The sequence below is a fragment of the Lissotriton helveticus genome, chromosome 9 (genome assembly GCF_964261635.1).
Source record: "Lissotriton helveticus chromosome 9, aLisHel1.1, whole genome shotgun sequence".
Lineage (NCBI taxonomy): Eukaryota > Metazoa > Chordata > Amphibia > Caudata > Salamandridae > Lissotriton > Lissotriton helveticus.
The window spans coordinates 1,208,701,619-1,208,721,871 of NC_136070.1; the positions used below are offsets into that span (position 1 = coordinate 1,208,701,619).

General features: G+C 41.1%; 1 protein-coding gene across 1 annotated transcript in view; it reads left to right on the top strand.

Annotated features, from left to right (window-relative positions):
* Positions 1 to 6,816: 6,816 nt before the first annotated feature.
* Positions 6,817 to 20,253, top strand: part of LOC144783441 (protein SSUH2 homolog) — a 180,287-nt gene continuing 166,850 nt past the window's right edge. Inside the window, exons 1-3 of the mRNA XM_078662416.1 lie at positions 6,817 to 6,957; positions 8,570 to 8,643; positions 13,085 to 13,166. Of these exons, the coding sequence (XP_078518542.1) occupies positions 6,935 to 6,957; positions 8,570 to 8,643; positions 13,085 to 13,166 (179 nt within the window). The 5' untranslated portion in view covers positions 6,817 to 6,934. The remainder of the gene's footprint in view (positions 6,958 to 8,569; positions 8,644 to 13,084; positions 13,167 to 20,253) is intronic.

Below are 20,253 nucleotides of genomic sequence, written 5' to 3' on the forward strand. Positions count from 1 at the left end.
CAGTATTGGAACCAGGACACTCTTGACCTTGACAGTGACAGTGAATACCAGAAATTCAAATATGTCAAAGATGAATTGTCTGTCACTCAAGAATTGTTAGCCTGGGAGGTTGTTATTCCAGAGAGTCACCAGCAACAGATAATTGAAGTGGCCTATGAAGGACATCATGGAATTGTTGCAACAAAACATGCTCTCTGAGACCGAGTCTGGTTTCCCCATCTCAATGAGAGAGTTGAAAGAGAATTGAAGGCCTAGTATCTATGCAACTGCTTTTCATCAAAATCCACTCCACACACTTTAAATATCTCAGAGTTGCCAAAGCATGCATGGGAAAGAATTGCTGTTGACTTCTTCTGTCCTCTTGACAATGGACATCATCTGATACTGATTGTTAATGATTACTCTCGCTTTCCATTGTTAAAAGATTTCTCATCCACCACACAAGAAAGAGTCATCGAGAGATTAGATTGCATCTTAGCAAAATGGGGTATTCCTGAAACTCTAAAACGGCCCATCTTTCAAAAGTCGAGAATTGAGAGACTTTCTCAGTAATCATAATGTGAAGCATCATCGAGCATATCTCTTTGCCCACAGGACAAAGGCCTCGTTGAACTTTTCATGAGTACTCTCATGAAAACTATTCAGCGTGCTGTATTGGAAAAGCTCAAACTTAAAACTGTCTTAAATTCTAGTCTTCTAGCTGATTGTTCGACCCCTCAATCGACCACAGGTGTAAGGCCTGCAACTTGATGCTTTGTCGAGCCATAATGACCAAGTTACCTCAGTGAATCACAGAAGATCAAGTACTGAGGAAAAACCCCATATAAGGGACTTGGTACGTAAAAGAAAAATGAAGGCCTCCGCAGACAAGCGCTGACATGCAAAAGACATTACGTTTATGAGAGGAGTTTGGGTGTTTTACCATCAGCCTAGAAAACATGAATCCGATGCTTGTTTCTATACTGAGCCCTTTCATGTTGTGACCAGCAAAGGACACATGGTGCAAGCCCAACGTCCTGGGATGTCGATTACACTAGATTCCTCGCATTTTCAACATGTGGCTCATCACTCATCAGGTGCTGATGTCAATATAGAGACTGGGGCTGAAAGGGCAAAAGAAAACACCCTGACTGCTGCTGTTTCTACATTGCCAAAGCAGATATTGGACACTTCGACAACCTGTTCGCAGTTTCCGAAAACACGGTCGGGACGTGTGATCACAGTGTCACAAAGACTCATTGGAGAGTTATGTTTGTATATATTTGTAAACAATTTTTCTTTTATTTTTACGCAGGGGGAGATGTAGTGTCATGTGAGTTAGCAATGACAGAACCCTTGTGGTTCCTGATGTACTCCGAAAGAACTGTGACGCAAGCATTAGAGCATAGCGAAGTGAATGCAGGTTTAGAATAATCAGTTTGCAGTTACACGCGGAAGAATAAAGGCGTGTTCTACTGAGCTCCGTGTGTGGCATAGTCAATGTGTGGCATTAGCGGGTACCCAGGTTGGGGAAGACTCTACACAGAGTAAGCAATCAGCGTTCTAGAATTCACAAACAGTTCCAGACTGTAGCACAGAAGGATACATCTGAGCCTCCAAAATGTATAAAATTCCTTCTTTGTATATTCCTTCCTTCAGTATGGCAATGATGGTACAGAAAACATATATGTCAGTTTTCATATGTTACCTGGACCATTTATGGTTGGGTTTAGATTTCAGATTTGGGTTGAGGACGTTTACAGGCTAGGTCCTTGAATGCTCAGAGATCTGCCACCATATGTCTTCCTTTTCAAGGGTCATTGGTTGGTTGTTCAGAGGACAAACTCTGATTGGAAGTTCCTGGTTCCGGAGTAGTGAAGTGCCAGTTCGTGTAGGTATTCTGGGTCAGGTTCACCTGCCTTCCTTCCTTATAACCACCTTCTTCTGGCAGAATTGACATATGTCAGTAAACAGAAGAGTGAAGGCAAAACATTTGGGGATGACCCTGCAGAAAGGGCCAAGTCAAACAACCAGGCTTTTGCTGGGATAGGATGCAGAAAATATCCCAAGGCTTGTGCTCTGATAGGTAGTACTACCTGTACCAAGTCTTCTGTTTTGATGGAGATTAGAACATTTCCCCAGGAAACTGCAAGAATGGAGAGCAGAACATATTCCCAAGCCTCTGCTGGAGTAGTGTGCATTAAATATGCTCAGACATCTGCAGGGCTTATTATAGCCTGGATATGTGCAGTACATATCTCTTGGCTTCTGCTGGTGTACAGAGCGGGACGACATATATACTGATGATACTGCTAAAATGGGATCAAAGACGTTACTAGCCTTCTACTGGGAAGGGGATCAAGTCATACCCTAAGGCTTCTGCTTTGAAGAGAAACTGGTTATAGCACAAAGCTTCTCTTGGGATGCGTAGAAGGGTGTATCCCCAGGCTTCTGATTGGAGGGCGAGCAGGACATATTCCCAGGCTTCTGCTGAGAATAGGGAGCAGACTATATCACAAGAATAATGCTCACAATACATTTTCTGATGTAATCACAGTTTAGGATGGCCATCCTAGGAAAAAGTCTACTATCATCCTAATTAAGTTACTGGAATGGATGCTGAGCACTGAGAAGATGGAGAGGGTTGAAAGTCAATAGGTCTCCCCTAAGGACGCTACTCTATCAGATAACATTGGTACTCCCTGGTCAAAAAATAGAAACCTCTGAGACTACTGCTCACTTGAGGTGATGAGTGGAGTTTTACTTTCACTGTTCCTGCTCCATGCCACCCATGTATTATTATTATTATTATTATTATTATTATTATTATTATTATTATTATTATTATTGCTGTTGTTGTTGGTGGTGGTGGTGTTTCTACGACTGGACCAATAAGATGCAAGGGCACTGTCCAAAAGGGTCGAGGACAGGGTGGCATGGGAAAGGGCAGAAGCAGATAGCTTCATCTGAAGCACAAGTGAAATGATAGGAAGTCACCCAGGCTTGGTGCGGGTAGTACAGCAATAGAACAGAATACAAGAGCCATCAGACATGCTGTGTTATACCTCTATGATGCATGCAGAGACAATAAAATGTGATCCATAAAGCACTGTTTGAACAGATGAGTTTTGAAATATTTTCTTAAGATTAAAATAGGAGTTAAAGTATTGAAGGTAGTGGAAAAGCTGTTCCTGCAGCCCCAGAGAAGGAATGTTTGTGATGTTGGAATAAGGTTTGAAACCTCAATAGGAACTGTGCTGTGTGCCTGGCATGGAACTGCAACATGGTGACTGGCACACTGATGCACATGACTGAAATGGTCTGAGATATCACGGACTCTATATGATAGTTCTAGGGCGGGGGCGGGAGGGCTTACCAAGATGAAGCCAATGAAACCTCTTCTTTGACCTTGGGACATTGCTTCCTTGCTACCTTACAGAGGGAAAACTGACTTACAGCCACTATGTCCAGGTGAAGATGTAAGAATACTCACTTTGTATATTTCTAACTCTGGAGAGCATACATCTCCCAAGGCCCACTTAGCCTTTACTCCTCCTAAGTTTGGAAATTAAAATGCCCTTCAATACTTAAAGATTAAAATGCTTATTATATATTTATTCTAATACTGCATAGTTGTTAACTATTTGCTACAGGATTACATATAGTATGATATTTCCCTTTCCTTTTTCTCTTCCTCTCCCCCCTTTTCTTTTCTTTCTTTCCCTACTTTTTCCTTCCTTTCTCTCCTTACAAATATGGTTAAAATGCACCTGTTGAGCATTTTGTTTATACATTTCAGTTCAAGTCCTTTGATTAATCATTTATTATTATATTCTAGGCTCATGTCAAATGGTTTATATACGTTGGTTTTTCTTTCTTCGATTTAAGAGATTGATGTATTTTTTATATTTCTTTATTTCTCAATATTAGTTGTAAATGCTTTCTGTTCTTTACTCTCTTTATTAAAGCATTTTTAAACTGAAAAAAATGCACTTCAGTTGAATAATAAAATACTTAAAATAAAAACTAGTATGCAAACCACTCTACTGGAACCATAGTATGCACAATACATTTTGCTGGCGCAACCTGCGTTATTGTTGTTGTGCAAAGTTGTGCTCTGTCTCAATACCAGTAGGGTTTCAATGTTGTGCAAGTGTATACTGCAGGCAATGTACAGATTGTGTCAGTTTCTACAGTGGTTTCCGGCACTGCTTTTCACTGCTAGATTGCAACTATTTTACTCAAGAAGTATTGAAACTTGTTACTGAAACTATCAATTCACATTTCTGAAAAACTGTTTTGTTACAGGTTTTATAGTGCATGTTCAAAATTCTTAAAGATCAATTTTTCAAAATGTAACCACGAAACGAAAAACCCCAAATCTCTTGACATTGACTCTTTTATGCATAAAAATCCAGCAGCAGTCAAAAATTGAGCAGACACTGTTCCTACTTAGAAATCTTCCTGAGTATCCTTTTGCATTACTTCATGACAGCCTTACCCACCACATCCTCTTGCAGGAGGTGGTTTCATAACAAATCCTTTAAAAGTCCCTGGGGGTTACAGGTAGGATCCCTGAGGTCCACCTAGAGACAACAATGTTTGCAACTCCCACTTCAGAGGTAGCACCTGACGGGCATGTCCTGATTCGCTCAGAAATCTGCCTCAGAGCCTGAGTCTGCCATGAGTTCATGCTCAAAGCTGACTGCAGTCAGGAAGATCAGGCAGGACCAGAATGGAGAGCCACTGCTCACTGGTACCTACCTGCGCCCGTCAGCAGAAGAGACAATGATGAAAGTAGATTGGTGGTGTAAGGTCTAGGGCCCTAGGCCCCCATGCAGCCATACATATGATACACAGACACAGAGAGTATAGTACTGGAACTGGCCAAGGGCATATGCACCTGACCCCTTTTATTGGCATGGGCACTTGACCAGTGACACCTGTGATGGATGGGGTGAGTGTAGAAGCCAGCCCTTGGAGAGTGGCTGATTGCATAGGGTATATGCTGGAACACTAGACAGTTGTGTCCAGAAGATCACTACATCCCTTCCAAACGTTATTTAAAAAGCCATAAACAAAGTTCAACATGTGGGAAAGAATAAGCAACAAAATACACCACCACTGAGTCTCTTCAGGTTGTCCGCGTGGGCACTGTTGCTCTGTCCCACCTGGTCTCACGGTTTTGGCATCTATTTCCGCAGTTCACTTGAATGCTGTATCAGAAGCAGGCTCCACCTCTTGTGATTAGAGTAATTTATTTATTGCACAATTACTTAAAATCATTACAAAAAGCCCTTCAATATAACAGTGCACATGAATAATTCATTATTAAAAACGATAAAAAAAACAATGATATGTTAAGGTGAGATACTTCACGCAAAAGTCGGTAATAGACTTGCTTTTTCATCCCTGCTTTGGACAGCATGTGGGAGAAGGGGGTCAATAATTTCATATTTCTCTTTTGTGGCTGATTGGGCATTATGAGCTACGAAGGGTTCTTCACTGAACACAGACTCTTATGATATTCACCTCTTGTGAAGTCCTTTTGAAGTGAGAAAGGCAGGTTGGTTCCCTATGAGCATGAACGAAGGTATCTAAGGTCATCCTCAAAAGAAGGGCATCTGGCTGGATTTTAAACAAATAATGCCCTAGAGTCGTCATGCAGGTACTTGGGATAACTGATAGGGTTGCAACAGCCCTTCAACTCCTAAACCTTTCCCATCACCTAAATTCTCAAAGTGACGTCAGTGACAGCTCTCTGCCAGGCTGATGCCAGCAACTGACTGCAGCATCACCCGGACACACTCAAGAAAATCAAAAACACCCAGAAAAAAGATGTTCCATGAACTTTCTTCCCAGTACAACTGTACAGAAGCCAAACACAGAGTTACAAATACTGGGCTGGAGATAAGGGGAGAACCCAGGTTTGATAGGATAGGATATATGTTTATAAAGCGCTCGATTGCCGTGGCGTCTTGGTGCTAGTGTATGTCAGAGGAAAGGCATATCACTAGAAGGACTAGATAGATGAAAAAAGCAATGTTTTCAGATCTTTCCTAAAACGCTGTCGATTTGCTTGGAATCTCATGGCCGTTGGCAGTTTGTGCCATAATTTTGCTGCGCCATTTGATAATGTCCTTCCTCCCCAACTTGCCCGCCGAATCTTAGCAGTCTGAAGTAGACCTAAGTTGGAAGATCTAAGGGCACACAAAGGGATATAAGGTAAGAACATTCTTGAGATTTCCTCGGCACCACCACCGTGAAGTGCTTTGTGCACCAGGCTCAGAGCCTTTAATTTCACACACTGCTAGATAGGAATCCAGTGCAGTGATTTAATACCCACTGAAGTTGGTTGTCCTTTGGGGATATTCAGAAGCAGTCCTGCTGCAGCATTCTGTAAGTGCTGGAGCTTCCCCATCTGTGTCTTGTCAATGCCAAAAGAGAGAGCATTGCAGTAGTCTAATTTAGACAAGAAAAGACTCACCATCACTGTCTTTTTTAGTTCCTGTGAGATAAACAGAAAGATCTTTCTCAAGGTTTTTAATAGGAAGAAATAGGAAGAAGTGAGAGTATTCACTTGTGCAGAAAAATTCAACTGGTCATCAAAGATGACCCCGAGATTCCTGATTTTGGTAAACCCAGCCCTTGCAAACAGTTTGATGCTATGTAGAGCAGTCAGTTACAAGAAATATGACTTTTAATTGACGGCTGCAGGGTGTGTGTTGTGTTTGTGACATAATCATATGCTGTTGTAACTTCATGGAGTGGATGAGGAAGTTCAACTTTATAAATGTCAACTACAGGAAACAACCAGTCTGTGACGGAGGAGTGCTGGGCAGTGTTACTTCCAAAGCTGAGGGTGCAGGCAGGGCGCAGCAGCATATCTAGAGAGTGGTAATCCAGGCTGCTTCTCTGGTGCAGTGATCCATCACTTCCATAGGCCAAGCTGACCATGGCAGGGGAGGAGCCAATGAGGTGAGAAGGTCCCATAATAGTAATCCATGCAGATGGACGATTTAATTGTTGTTGGCAGGGAGAACTAGATAATGTGCAGACAGACGAGACGAGTAGTGAGGCATGCACTTGATGTAACTTTAAAAACGTTTCAAAACCTAATTCTTGAAAGGTGGCAGGAGAAGTTAGTGTCTTAAATTTAGAGGTACACACCCTTTCATGGAAAACATTTTACAAAATAGTAGTTCGTCAAATAGGTAAATTATCAGAAAATGTGTGTGTGTGTGTTTTTGATTGGGTCCCTAAGTCTCTATTATTACATTTGTCCTCACCCCTGCCATGACCTCCTTCTCTTGAATGGACAAACCCTTCCTTCAAGTGAAACCACACAGGGAAACAATATTGTTCCCTGCTGGATGTTCCCTGTTGGTGGCACCCGAGAACCCTGTTTTATTAGCAAACCGCAGAGTTTTGTTTCTTTATCCATAGATGGGGTGTAATGCCTTTTGTGGATTCATGAAAAGTTCCTGTTTATATTATGTGCTGAACAAGATCAAAACCAGCGATCGCTGGAGAAAGGAGCATCGGATCAGGCCCATAAAATAAGCAAAGGACCCATTAGTATTTTCTTTGAGGTACTGCCTCTAACTTATACATTAATGTTATCGTAGGGAATGTAAAAGCAAACATCAGTTACCAAAATGTACCTGGAGAGAGACTGCTGGTTATGGGCCTTATTTGCCTCAGGTAGCGCAAACCATAGTTTTCTATGTACTCCATTTTGCAAGACAGTTAACAAAAATCTGATTTCACCATTAAATCAAGTAAAAGCAGCTCCTGACACGTGTTTCACTCTCATAGACTTCAATGGGCCTTATTTGCCTCAGGTAGCACAAACCATATTTTTCTACGTACTCCCTTTTGCACGACAGTTAACAAAAATCTGATTTCACCATTAAATCAAGTAAAAGCAGCTCCTGATACGTGTTTCACTCTCATAAAGTTCAGCAGAGAAACATAGTTTTGTCTTGATACAAGTGGGCACCCACTGTAGGGTAAAACCAAACAGCCACAAACTCACAGTGCTAAATACATTCTCTGATGAGCTTTAATGAGAACAAAACACAGGTACCAGGAGCTGCTTTTATTTATTGAAAGGTGAGTTGGGTGGTAGTTTATCAGTTCAAAGTGTCGCTGGTGCTGATGTTAGGGATGTGCCCCATTAACAGGCGCAGCTGTCTATGTAACCCTATGGAACTACCCAGAGTTCCTTGTTCTGATTTATACATGCACATTATCAAAATGTCTGGCTTAACAAGGCATAGACTCATAATTAGCTACTTCATGGTGAACGGTAAAACAAAAAAAGCTGATTCTACATTTACATGGAAATATACAGGTCTAATAAAACAAAATTCCTCCAATAGCTTGTCAATTGTTGGGTTAAACTAAAATATTTCTTATATTTAATTGTCTATTGAAGATCCAGCCTCTTGTAATAGCAAGTTATGATGAAGTGATAGTTGATAATGATGAATCAGCAAGGCTTTATGTTTTCTTCCTACATTGTGATTCATGCAGTTTTGTGTTACTTTGCTACCTTTACTAACACATGCATGTGAAAATTTAACAGCGAGTCCACTGAAGTTGGGAGTCCTGAAAAATCATTAGAACAATACAGTTTAGCGTCCAACCTGCACAATTCAGGTATGTCACAAACTATTTTGCTAATGTTTTATGTAAACTTGTAACAGGTACTGCATAATGCATGTAACAAGTACTGTAGCACACATCATAACTGGTTTTGCTTTGCGACCATACAAACCATAACTCACACACCAAATGTAATGCTCATGATCTCACCCATATTGAAACAGATGCAAATACAAATTCTCTAAATCAGCATAGAGAAATCTTGAACGTTTGAGGCTCATGCCTTTAACTGCAGTAAAATGTACAATAAGGGCTTTGGATTAACCCTCTTCAGCCAATGGAATGAAATTTAATTTAGAGACTTCACTTTACCTTTAATTGGTCGAGAAGATATACATACATCCACAAGTAGACAGTGGCGGCTGGAACGTCCGGAGATTAGAGGGGCGAAAAAAAATTTACAACATTTTTTTTAAAAGTACATGAATACAATTAAATACACAAGAGCCATAAAAAGGTAGTTACTACATTTTGCGGAGCCACTCCCTTTTTGCTCCAGTCGTCTTCTTCTCTTGACTTAATGTCTAGCTGGGATTAACCAATCCTGGCAATCCATGAGAGCAGTGCCAGGATTGGAGAGAGCGGCATCTCTCACTGGAGGCTTGTGTCACCTCTTAACCCGGCTAACTAGGACAGTCGGGTTAAGAGGTTTATAGTGTGCTTACATACAACAAGGGAGATGAGGGCCCAAGGGGATGTTTAAAGACCTCTCACCGCTACAGCCCCTAAACAATCAGTAAATCAACAAAGAGTAGCAGTGGGTCATTAACTAGCTAACTCAAATTATGTATCTGAAAAATGTAACACTCAACCAAGGATAGTGGACCTAACCTCAAACTACGTGTAAAAACGCTATCTGAGTGTAAAGTATCTTTCCTGTGTGGAAAAATACCCATCAGTTGCCGATTCTTGCCGCCCTGTTCATCATCTGGGTTCTTCCACACCGGGAAGGTAAGATTTAGATGGCCACTGTAGACAACAACTTTGTCTCAACAGTGGAACCCAGTAGGTGTTATCCTCTACTAGGGTGTGAACAGACAACTGTAGATCAGTACAAGTGAAAAGTGAGAAAAGTGAACTGTGAAATGAACAGATAAAATTGGGTAGTAGAAAGGATCAGAAACTTTATTATACACCTTAGTACTCCCAAATCAATAAAATGCGTGCGATAATAGTGGCTTCAACAAATACCCACTAATTCTAATTCATTAGAATTAGTGGTTATTTGTTGAAGCCACTATTATCGCACGCATTTTATTGATTTGGGAGTACTAAAATGTGTGCGATAATAGTGGCTTCAACAAATAACCACTAATTCTAATTCATTAGAATTAGTGGTTATTTGTTGAAGCCACTATTATCGCACGCATTTTATTGATTTGGGAGTACTAAAATGCGTGCGATAATAGTGGCTTCAACAAATAACCACTAATTCTAATTCATTAGAATTAGTGGTTATTTGTTGAAGCCACTATTATCGCACGCATTTTATTGATTTGGGAGTACTAAGGTGTATAATAAAGTTTCTTATCCTTCTACTACCCAATTTTATCTGTTCATTTCACAGTTCACTTTTCTCACTTTTCACTTGCACTGCTCTACAGTTATCTGTTCACACCTTAGTAGAGGAGAACACCTACTGGGTTCCACTGTTGAGACGGTACACAGACATAATATCGACTCCAAAATATCGTTTGGACAGAATATCGAGTTTTAAATAACGTTTGGAGAAAATATCGACAGGACAGAATATCGACAGCCAAAATATCGTTTTTAAGGTAAGTGAAGTAATATCGACTGTAAATAATATAGAAAGTGAAAATATCCAAGTATATAATCTAGATAGTAAAAAATATCGTTTTTTAAATAATATGTAATTATTTATAGTGTTTTTATGTTATAATATGTGTGAAAAGTGTCATTTTATGTTATAATTATTTTTAATTAATGATATTTTTTAAATTATTGTGTAATTTTATTCTGTAGCGGGTTGTGGGTTTATAGGGGAATAGGGTGGGAAGTAATTTAATTATAATTAATTAAATATGTAAATTTATTAATTGGTAGTAATAATTAATTAATTGGTAATTAAATAATATATGTTAATTATTTAAAATTTAATTGGTAATTAATTTAATTTAATTTATTAATTGCTAATTATGTAAATTAAAATAATGTATTTCCTGTCGCGGGTTGTGGGTTTATAGGGGAATAGGGTGGGAAGTAATTTAATTATTATTTATTAAATATGTAAATGTATTAATTGGTAGTAATATTTAATTAATTGGTAATTAAATAATATTTGTTAATTATTTAAAATTTAATTGGTAATTAATTAATTTAATTTAATTTATTAATTGCTAATTATGTAAATTAAAATAATGTATTTCCTGTAGCGGGTTGTGAGTTTATAGGGGAATAGGGTGGGAAGTAATTTAATTATTATTTATTAAATATGTAAATTTATTAATTGGTAGTAATATTTAATTAATTGGTAATTAAATAATATTTGTTAATTATTTAAAATGTAATTGGTAATTAATTTAATTTAATTGATTAATTGCTAATTATGTTTAATTAAAGGGGTATTTTTAGGGTTCAGGGTCAGTTTTTAGTTTTTGGGTAAAGGGGTATTTTTAGGGTTCAGGGTCAGTTTTTAGTTTTTGGGTAAAGGGGTATTTTTAGGGTTCAGGGTCAGTTTTTAGTTTTTGGGTAAAGGGGTATTTTTAGGGTTCAGGGTCAGTTTTTAGTTTTTGGGTATAGGGGTATTTTTAGGGTTCAGGGTCAGTTTTGGGTTTTTGGGTAAAGGGGTATTTTTAGGGTTCAGGGTCAGTTTTTAGTTTTTGGGTAAAGGGGTATTTTTAGGGTTCAGGGTCAGTTTTGGGTTTTTGGGTAAAGGGTTTTTTTAGGGTTCAGGGTCATTTTTGGGTTTTTGGGGTACAGGGGTACAGTGTAAAAATAAAGTAAAATTAAATGTACATTAATTTAATTTAATGAAATGAAATTAAATTAAATTATATTTAAATAATTTTAAATAATTTAAATTAAAAAAATTATTATATACTTACCAATACTTACGTTGTAATGGTAGTGCGTTGTAAAAGTTGCGTTGTAACGTCATATATCCACTGTTGCACTCTTTGCAGTGGGAATAGTAATTTTTACTCTTTTGTATTTGTACGTTAATAATATTGGCTATTATTTAATTAAATTTTGTTACTATATATATATATGTTTTAAGAAATATGATTAAAAAATATTATTTTTTTACTTTCATTAATTATTTAATTATTAAAAGTTATTTTAAGTATTGTTAATTATATTTTGGTAATTAATTTTTGATATTAATGTAATTAAACATTGTTTTTATTAAAGTCGATATTTTTTACAACTATATTTTTGTAAACGATATTTTGTACTCAATATTTTTGTACTTACCTGTTTGTACATACAAACTCGATATTTTGGTTGTAGATATTTTTTCCTCGATATTTTGGGTAGTCGATATTTTGGTAGTCGATATTATTTCAGTGATCCGCTGAGACAAAGTTGTTGTCTACAGTGGCCATCTAAATCTTACCTTCCCGGTGTGGAAGAACCCAGATGATGAACAGGGCGGCAAGGATCGGCAACTGATGGGTATTTTTCCACACAGGAAAGATACTTTACACTCAGATAGCGTTTTTACACGTAGTTTGAGGTTAGGTCCACTATCCTTGGTTGAGTGTTACATTTTTCAGATACATAATTTGAGTTAGCTAGTTAATGACCCACTGCTACTCTTTGTTGATTTGTTTATAGTGCGCTTACTATGCAGCCCCTACTACTGCCACTCAACAGGCCCCTGTTGACACTCTGTTCAGGACGGGTTGATGGAAAATAAGATGGTTATGATTTAACTTCATTTCCATTTTATTTTTCATCTCTAGGACAATTAAATGTGGCGACACTCCTACAGCTCAAACAAAGGAGCCGCCACTGCATGTAGAAATGAGCACCGCAAAGTAGCCCAACATCACATTTCTTTGCATCCCATACCGCACTGGAGCTGGTTTAGCCTGTGGAGACACTTAGGGGCATATTTATCAACCCTTTTGTGTCACTCTTGCACCACGCAACATGGTGCAAGAGCGACACAAATGCAAAAGAGATTTATAAAGCTCTGCAGGGCCACCTTGCATGGCCCTGCGTTGCTTCAGTAATCTTGAGTAATGTCATGCGGTGCACATGCCTGCATTGCATTACTCTGTGCCAGGTAGACCTGAAGTTTAAGTTTAGACTTCCAGTCTAAAGCTAACTTCAGGTCTAAATTTAGACTTCAGGTCTAAGTTTACCTTTTTGAATTGAACCCTGATTTCTTATGGTTGGATGATAGCAATGAGAGCAATAGAAATGGAATGAATGCAATGGTGATTGGTGTTATTTCCATCCACAGAAATTATCTTGATGCCTCCTCCTCCGCCATACCCAGGCCTCGGTCCAGAACCCAGCAGCGTTCCTCCTGTCCTCCAGTGGCGGTAGGTTTGCTCCTACCTTTGGATTCTGGTTTTCAAATATCTTGCCCTGGTCTAATGTGCTGGAAAATATGTGTTTTGATATTACAGGTTCAGAATGAATTAGCAGTACTATGATGCTGCATAAGGACACTTGTGTGTGCTAACCATATGCAAAGGCTGAACGCTGACGTAGGGATAGGCCAGATGTGTTTGGTGATATCTCCACTGTATGTTGATTTCCCTTTGAAAATGAATATTTCCTTAATGTTTCAGCAAGAAGAAGTGAAGTAGACATCTTAAATTCCAACCAAATATTTAACAGCACATTTGGCTTGAGAATTCAGGCATTTCTTCTAAACGGTTCTACCTATCCATCTTGGCCTACATACTTGTTGTAAGCCTTACGTTGCAAAACATTTTATCTCAATTCTGTAACTATGACTGCATGTTACCCTGAGTAGCTCCAAAAGTGTTTGAGAACAAACCCATACACGTGTCATGTTGTGACACCATTAGAAACACACACTGCAAAGGATTCAGCATTGTTTCTACAATTACCATGATTTCATATACATTCGGAATGGACATCGGATCACTAGAGGGCCAGAGCTAGCAGAAGGGATATCACTCACCCTTTGAATGTTCAATGATGTTACAGAAAGTGAAATCATGTCATTTTGAGCTGATCACAAGCAAGAGTGCTGCCATGATAAGCCAGGGTATAGCTTTGCTATGAAAAAAGTGTAACCATAATGTGCCAGGAGTGCAGCCATCTCATACCTAGGAAAAACTTAAAATGCCGGATACAGTCATCATAAGCCACATACAAATTGATAGAAATGCCATTTCCGTAATTCTTATTTCAAGGCATGTTACAGAAAGAACCATAACAAGCACTGGGAGAGCCAATAGACATGACCTATGCCTTTGCCAATGTGTTTTAGCAATGTTGCACACCAACGTATCTGCTGTGCAGCATGGTTAAAAGTTAGTGACATAGAGGAGAGTGGCATACAGTGTTGCAGAGTGGAATGGCATAGAGTGTGTGCCTGAGTGTTATAGAGTGGAGTCACTTAGAGTTCCGTACATTTGAGTGGCGTACAGTAAAGTGGTCTGGTGTAGAGTGCATTGGCCTACAGTGTGGCAGAGTATAGTGGTGTAGAGTTCAGTGGCATATATTTTAGGGCCTACAATGCAGCACTGTGGAATGCAATAGTGTAGATTATAGTGTTGCGTAGTAGAGAGCAGTGGCGTAGAGAGCAGCAGTGCAGAGTGGAGTGGTGCAGAGTAGAGTGGCATTGAGTGCAGTGGTGTAGAGTAGAGTGTTATAGTGTGCAGTGGCATAGAGTGGTAAAGAGTAGCGTGGCATGGAGTGGTGCAGAGTATACGCTGTAAAGTGTAGTGGCATAGAGTAAAGTGCTGCAGAGTGCCAATGGCGTAGCATGGAGTGATGCAGAGTAGAGTGGCGTTGAGTGCAGTGGTGTAGAGTGTACTGGTATAGATTTAGGTTTAGTTTATTGTACAGTTAATAAAAACTCACAATGTATAAAAACGTGCAATTATAAAAGACAGTCTGTAGTAGAAGGTTACGCTTAAAAATAACGGGTAGATTCTCCTTATTAATTAAAAATAAATACAACCACAGTTTAATTTGGTGCTGTCCTTTAGTGGGACTGGGTGCTAGCAGTTTTTTTGATTTGGCTAGTGCTTCCGTTAGACCCTATGGCTGTTTCTTTTAGTCTACTGGCCACAATGTCAAAAAATCTTGTTATTCTGCAGTTTAGCTGAGTTTCTACGGGATTAAAGCAGAGCATCACGGCCTGTCTGCAGCTTTGTATGCCCTTCTGATTCCATAGGGACCGAAGCAGAGAGCGTCTTATGTCCAGGAGATTTGTGCAGATGCAGATAATGTGCGTGAGGTCCTCTTTTCCAGAGAAACAGAGTCGGCAGCAATTTGCTGTGTTTTCTCTTTTCCAGGGTGCTAAGTGAGACATTATAGGTATATTGCCGAGGCGCATATTGAGGAACTTGTTTTTTGTTATCTGAGTGAGGCCTGTTGTTAAGTACTGTTGTGGTTTGAGAGCTGTGTAGCCTTCCAACACCACCCATCCGTGTGGTCTCTTGGCAAGGGTTGCTTTGTCCTCAATAGATGAGACCATCTTAGTGACTTTCGATACCATTTTTTTGAAGGTCCTGGGGTCGGTTGCTGACTCCCATGGGTTTGTTAGTCCTAGGGTCTCCAGTGATTCCATTAGGTAGTTCCTTGCTGGTGAGTTATCTCTAATGGACAATTCAGTCCAGAGGTGGGCGTTTAAGGATCCATGCTCAGCATCTCTGATTTTCCACCAGCTTTTAATGTATGCGCCTCTTCTCTCCACCGTTTGTTCCTGCAGCCCGAATTCAAGGCGGATTTGAGCGGGCGAAGTATAGGTGGGCAGGTGGAATATTGCCCTATAAGCTCGACTGATGGTGTTGTCTAATGTCGTTGCGTCTTTGCCACGCATAGGTTCGCTGCCGTAGGTGAGCATTGGCTGTAGGCGAGCTCTTATTACCTGTAGGAGAGGGCCCAATGTCCGGTCAGGAAGAGCTTTCTGCAGCGGCTTTATCGACAGGTGGAATGTCGTGCCCTTTCGCCGGATGGCCTCTAGTTGTTGTTTAAATGAGCCGTTGCAATCTAATATGACGCCTAAGTATTTGTAAGAGGTTACCTGCTCCAGCTTCTGTCCGTTCAATAGCCATGTGAAGTTCCGTTTTCTGTGGGGATTTATTGTCATGATTTTTGTTTTATTTACATTTTTTTTTTTTTTTTTTATTAGCGTAAGTCTTGTGTTACCTTGTTTGCAAATTGTTATACAGAACACGCCTACAACCTCAACAGGCCGGCTGCATACATAAAGAGCACCTACAGGGTGCTGTTAGAAGAACACAGCCATTTAGCCGACATCCATGGGCCCGGCGGCGTGATTATAGGCAACCTGTACATTGTAATATCTTGCAACATATTATTCCAAGCATATTCAAATCACTTACTTTTTTTTCTCTCTTTTATGTCCCCCCTCATCTAGAGGAGAGTGAAACTGAAAACCAAAACAAGAACTGGTTAAACTAAAACCACTGCATCACAGCACTCTCCCCCTCAGTTTGCCGTTATAATTCACCATGTAGCACCCCCCGTAGCTTCTGCACAGCACAGTATATAATCACATCAATCAGCCATGTCTCCCCGTTGCGCCTGTAGGTAATCCCTCAGGTATGCCCAGTAATCCTTAGGACGTGACTTCGCTGGCAGGTCCTCCTCATACGTCGTTAATGTGTCTTTACAGTAAGTTAAATCGACTAGCCAGTCCTTCACCTTCGGCCCCCTTCTCCCGTTCCAATGCATTGCTACCCTCCTTTTTGCCATTAACAGGGCTATCACGCAAAACTTTCTCTTTGTCGCTCTGAGACTTGGGACCAGGCCCAGTAGGCAGCTTAACATCGTGCAATCCAGCGTTTCCCCCAGCATCATATTTATCACGTTTACCACCTCCCTCCAGTACTCCCCCACCACTCCGCACTGCCATGCCAGATGTAGGAAGTCCGCATTTTCTGCCCCGCACCTTTTACATCTCGAATCCTCACTCAAACCGTATCTATGGAGCCTTTCTGGCGTGTAATAAATCTGATGTAAGTATTTGTAGTGTATTATCCTAAGGTTTCCATTAGGGGTCAGCATACCCGTGAGTGAACACGCCATCTCCCAGTCCTTTTCCGACAGTGTGTCGCCCAATAGTGCGCTCCATTTACCTCTCATTCTGTCCGTGTTACCCCCTATATCTTTTTGTAGGCTTACATAGAGTCTGGATATCATGTGTGCAGCCGTAGGAGCTTCTAATATCAGTTGCAGTGTGTCCAGCGTTTGGGGTTCTTCCGGGAATGTGGGAAAGTGAGCCTTCACCGCCCTCTGTAGTCTGTAATAATTGAAGCTAAATAATAGTGTGGGATTTTGTATGTACTTTAGTTTGTCCATTGTTTGGAACACCCCCTCCTCGTACAAATCCCCCATTGTGTCGATACCAGCATTACGTAGTAAGTCCATTCCTACCGGTTCTTGTGTTACCGACAGGGACGGATGATTAGCTAGCGGGAGGTTCGGAGCATAAAGTGGCAGTTTGTCCGCTGCCTTGCCCATCCGTCGCCAAGCGTCTATTGTTGTGTTCACTGGGTTAATGTCTCTGTCATGTAACCTCGGCCTCACGTGTGGTAATATGTTGCTCAATGGGATTGGGTCTGTATCGCCTATTTCCACCGCCACGTGCGTTAGAAAGTGTACTTCGTGAAACCAATAATGTGCAAATTGTGCTTGAGCGCAGGGGTAATACAAATACATGTCCGGGACTTTGAAACCTCCACTCTCATATGGTAGTGTCATCGTTTTCAACTCTATTCTAGCATGCTTTCCCGCACAGAGCAAGCTCAGTACTAATCTGTTTATGTTTCGAAATACCTCTGCCGGGGGTTTAATGGGGATGTTAGTAAACAGGTATAACAATTTTGGTAATAGTACCATTTTCACAACCGCCGCTCTGTCAGCTAGCGACAGTGGTAGTCTATTCCATCGTTTAATTTTATCCTCCAACAATGTTAAGACTCTACCATAGTTGGTCCTAATTACTTGTTCCGGATCTCTATGGAACCACACCCCCAGATATTTAGTGGGTTCTTCCTGCCACTCTAGTGGATAATCCAGTTTGAAAGGGGAAGTGCTGTCCGTTAGTGCCAAGACCAACGACTTTGACCAGTTTATCTGCAGGCCCGAATGGTGTCCATATTTTATATACTCCCGTATTAGGGGATTTAGATGTTGCACCGGGTTCTTGACATAAACCACCATGTCATCTGCATATAATGATATATGAATTGGGCGTGTCGGAAGTTGAATGGCTGAGTAGTGGTGGTGCTGTCTAATTTTACAGGCTAGTGGCTCCAACACTAGAATAAACAGCATTGGGGAGAGTGGACACCCCTGCCTGGTCCCGCGACATATGGCGATGGGTTCTGAAATGTGTTTGTTAACCCGTATACGTGCTGTCAAATTTGTGTATAGCATAGCTATCCACTGTGTAAAGATAGGTGGAAAACCCATCCTCACCATAACCGCGTGTAAGAAAGGCCAGTCTATTGTGTCAAACGCTTTGACGGCATCTAGGAGTACCGCCACTGCTTTCACCTCTGGTGTTAGATAGTGTGCCAGTGCAAAGAGGGTGCGCGTGTTATGTGCTGTTGACCTGTCTGGTATAAAACCTGACTGATCCGGCCTCACCAGCAGAGGCATCAGCGGTTTTAGCCTCGCTGCTAAGAGGCTTGCAATTATCTTTGTGTCCACATGTATTAGCGATAAGGGGCGGTAGGAGTCGCAGTTCACCTCATCCTTCCCAGGCTTCAGTAAAGCTATCAGCATTGCTTCCCTCATAGACGCCGGCAGCTGTTGTTCCTCATGTGCCGCCCCGTATAGGCGTACTAGATGCGGGGCCAAGAGGTCTGCATAAGTCTTATAAAACTCCGTCGTGTAGCCATCAGGCCCCGGAGCCTTGCCGTTCGGCAAAAGTTTGATTGTGTCTATTACATCTTCTACTGTGACAGGTCTGGCCAAATACTCCCTGTGTCTGTTTGACAACCATGCTATCTCCACATCCTCCATATATGCCAGTATATCTTCCTGCGATAGAGAGGGTCTCGCCTCGTATAGTCGACCATACGTCGCCCTGAACTCACCCAGTATGGTTTCGACGTCCCGAGTGATCGTTCCCTCCCGAGTTTTAATCTCGGTTATATGCTGTGGTGGTCTACCCTTGCAAATTTTCTCTGCCAACGACCTGCTTGGTCTCCCCCCCTCGCCATACATTCTTGCCGTCTTACGTTTGGATATATAATTAAGCTCGTCCGTGGCAAATTGTTGGTGCTCCTGCAGTAGCGTTTGTATAGTTGCCAACAACGTGACGTCCCTCGTCTGTGCATATTGTTGTTCTAGTGACTGCAAGGTCGTTTCCCGTGTGTGTAATTGCTGTCGTATGTCCTTCAGGATGCCCGTGGTAGTGCTAATGCATACTCCCCGTATTGTTGCTTTAAAAGCTTCCCATAGTAGGCAAGGGTCGTCAGTCGTGGGGCAATTTAGCTCAAAGTATTCTATTATCGCCTTGTGGATAGTGTCAGTGTACATAGAGTCACGCAACGCACTAGCGTTGAACCGCCACGTGAAAGGTGGGGGCACGTAGTGTGGGATTTGAAGTTCCACAAACACTGGGCAATGATCCGAAAGCGTTCTGGGCAAATGCTTGATGGAGACAGTCCAGTCAATCACTTCCCTGGTGCCCAACCAGTAGTCCAGCCTGGACCAGCTATTATGTGATGCCGTGATATGTGTCGCAGCTGCCTCCCCTGGGTTGTGTACTCTCCATATATCTTCCATTTGCATGTCAGTGAGTGCGTCTTGTAACGTCATCCTCGCTCTTGTGTGCGGTTCCAGTGTGTTTTGTGACCTGTCCAACCCATCCTGTAATGCGATGTTAAAATCGCCACCCCATATGATGTGATCTGGCTGAAGCTGGGTTATGTCATGCCATAGTGTCGCAAAAAAATGTGGGTCATCCGTGTTAGGGCCATATGTGTTCACTAATGCAATTTGTTGTTGTCGCACTTTACCAAGCACAATTACACTACGCCCTTCAGTGTCTCTATGTACTGTTGTTATCTCAAAATGCACTCCCTTCTTTATTAATATACTGACACCACGAGAGTACGTGGAATAGTTGGACCAGGTTACCGATTCAGCCCATCTTGCTCCCAAATTGGAGTCAGCAGATGGGGCCAAATGGGTCTCCTGAAGAAATGCTATATCTACGTGTAGCCTATCGAAGTAAGCGAAAATTTGTCGTATTTTTTTGGGATTTCCCAGGCCTCTCACATTCCATGTGATGCACTTCAATGCCGTTATTTTATCCATGCTAGAGAGGTGTGCATCCATCTCGGTATCTTTTGTGATATAAACATTGCTGGTTGTGTGACTTTCGACATAGGCCACTATTGGTCAATTGTGCGCAATGGTGTACATTTGTCAACATAGCAACAG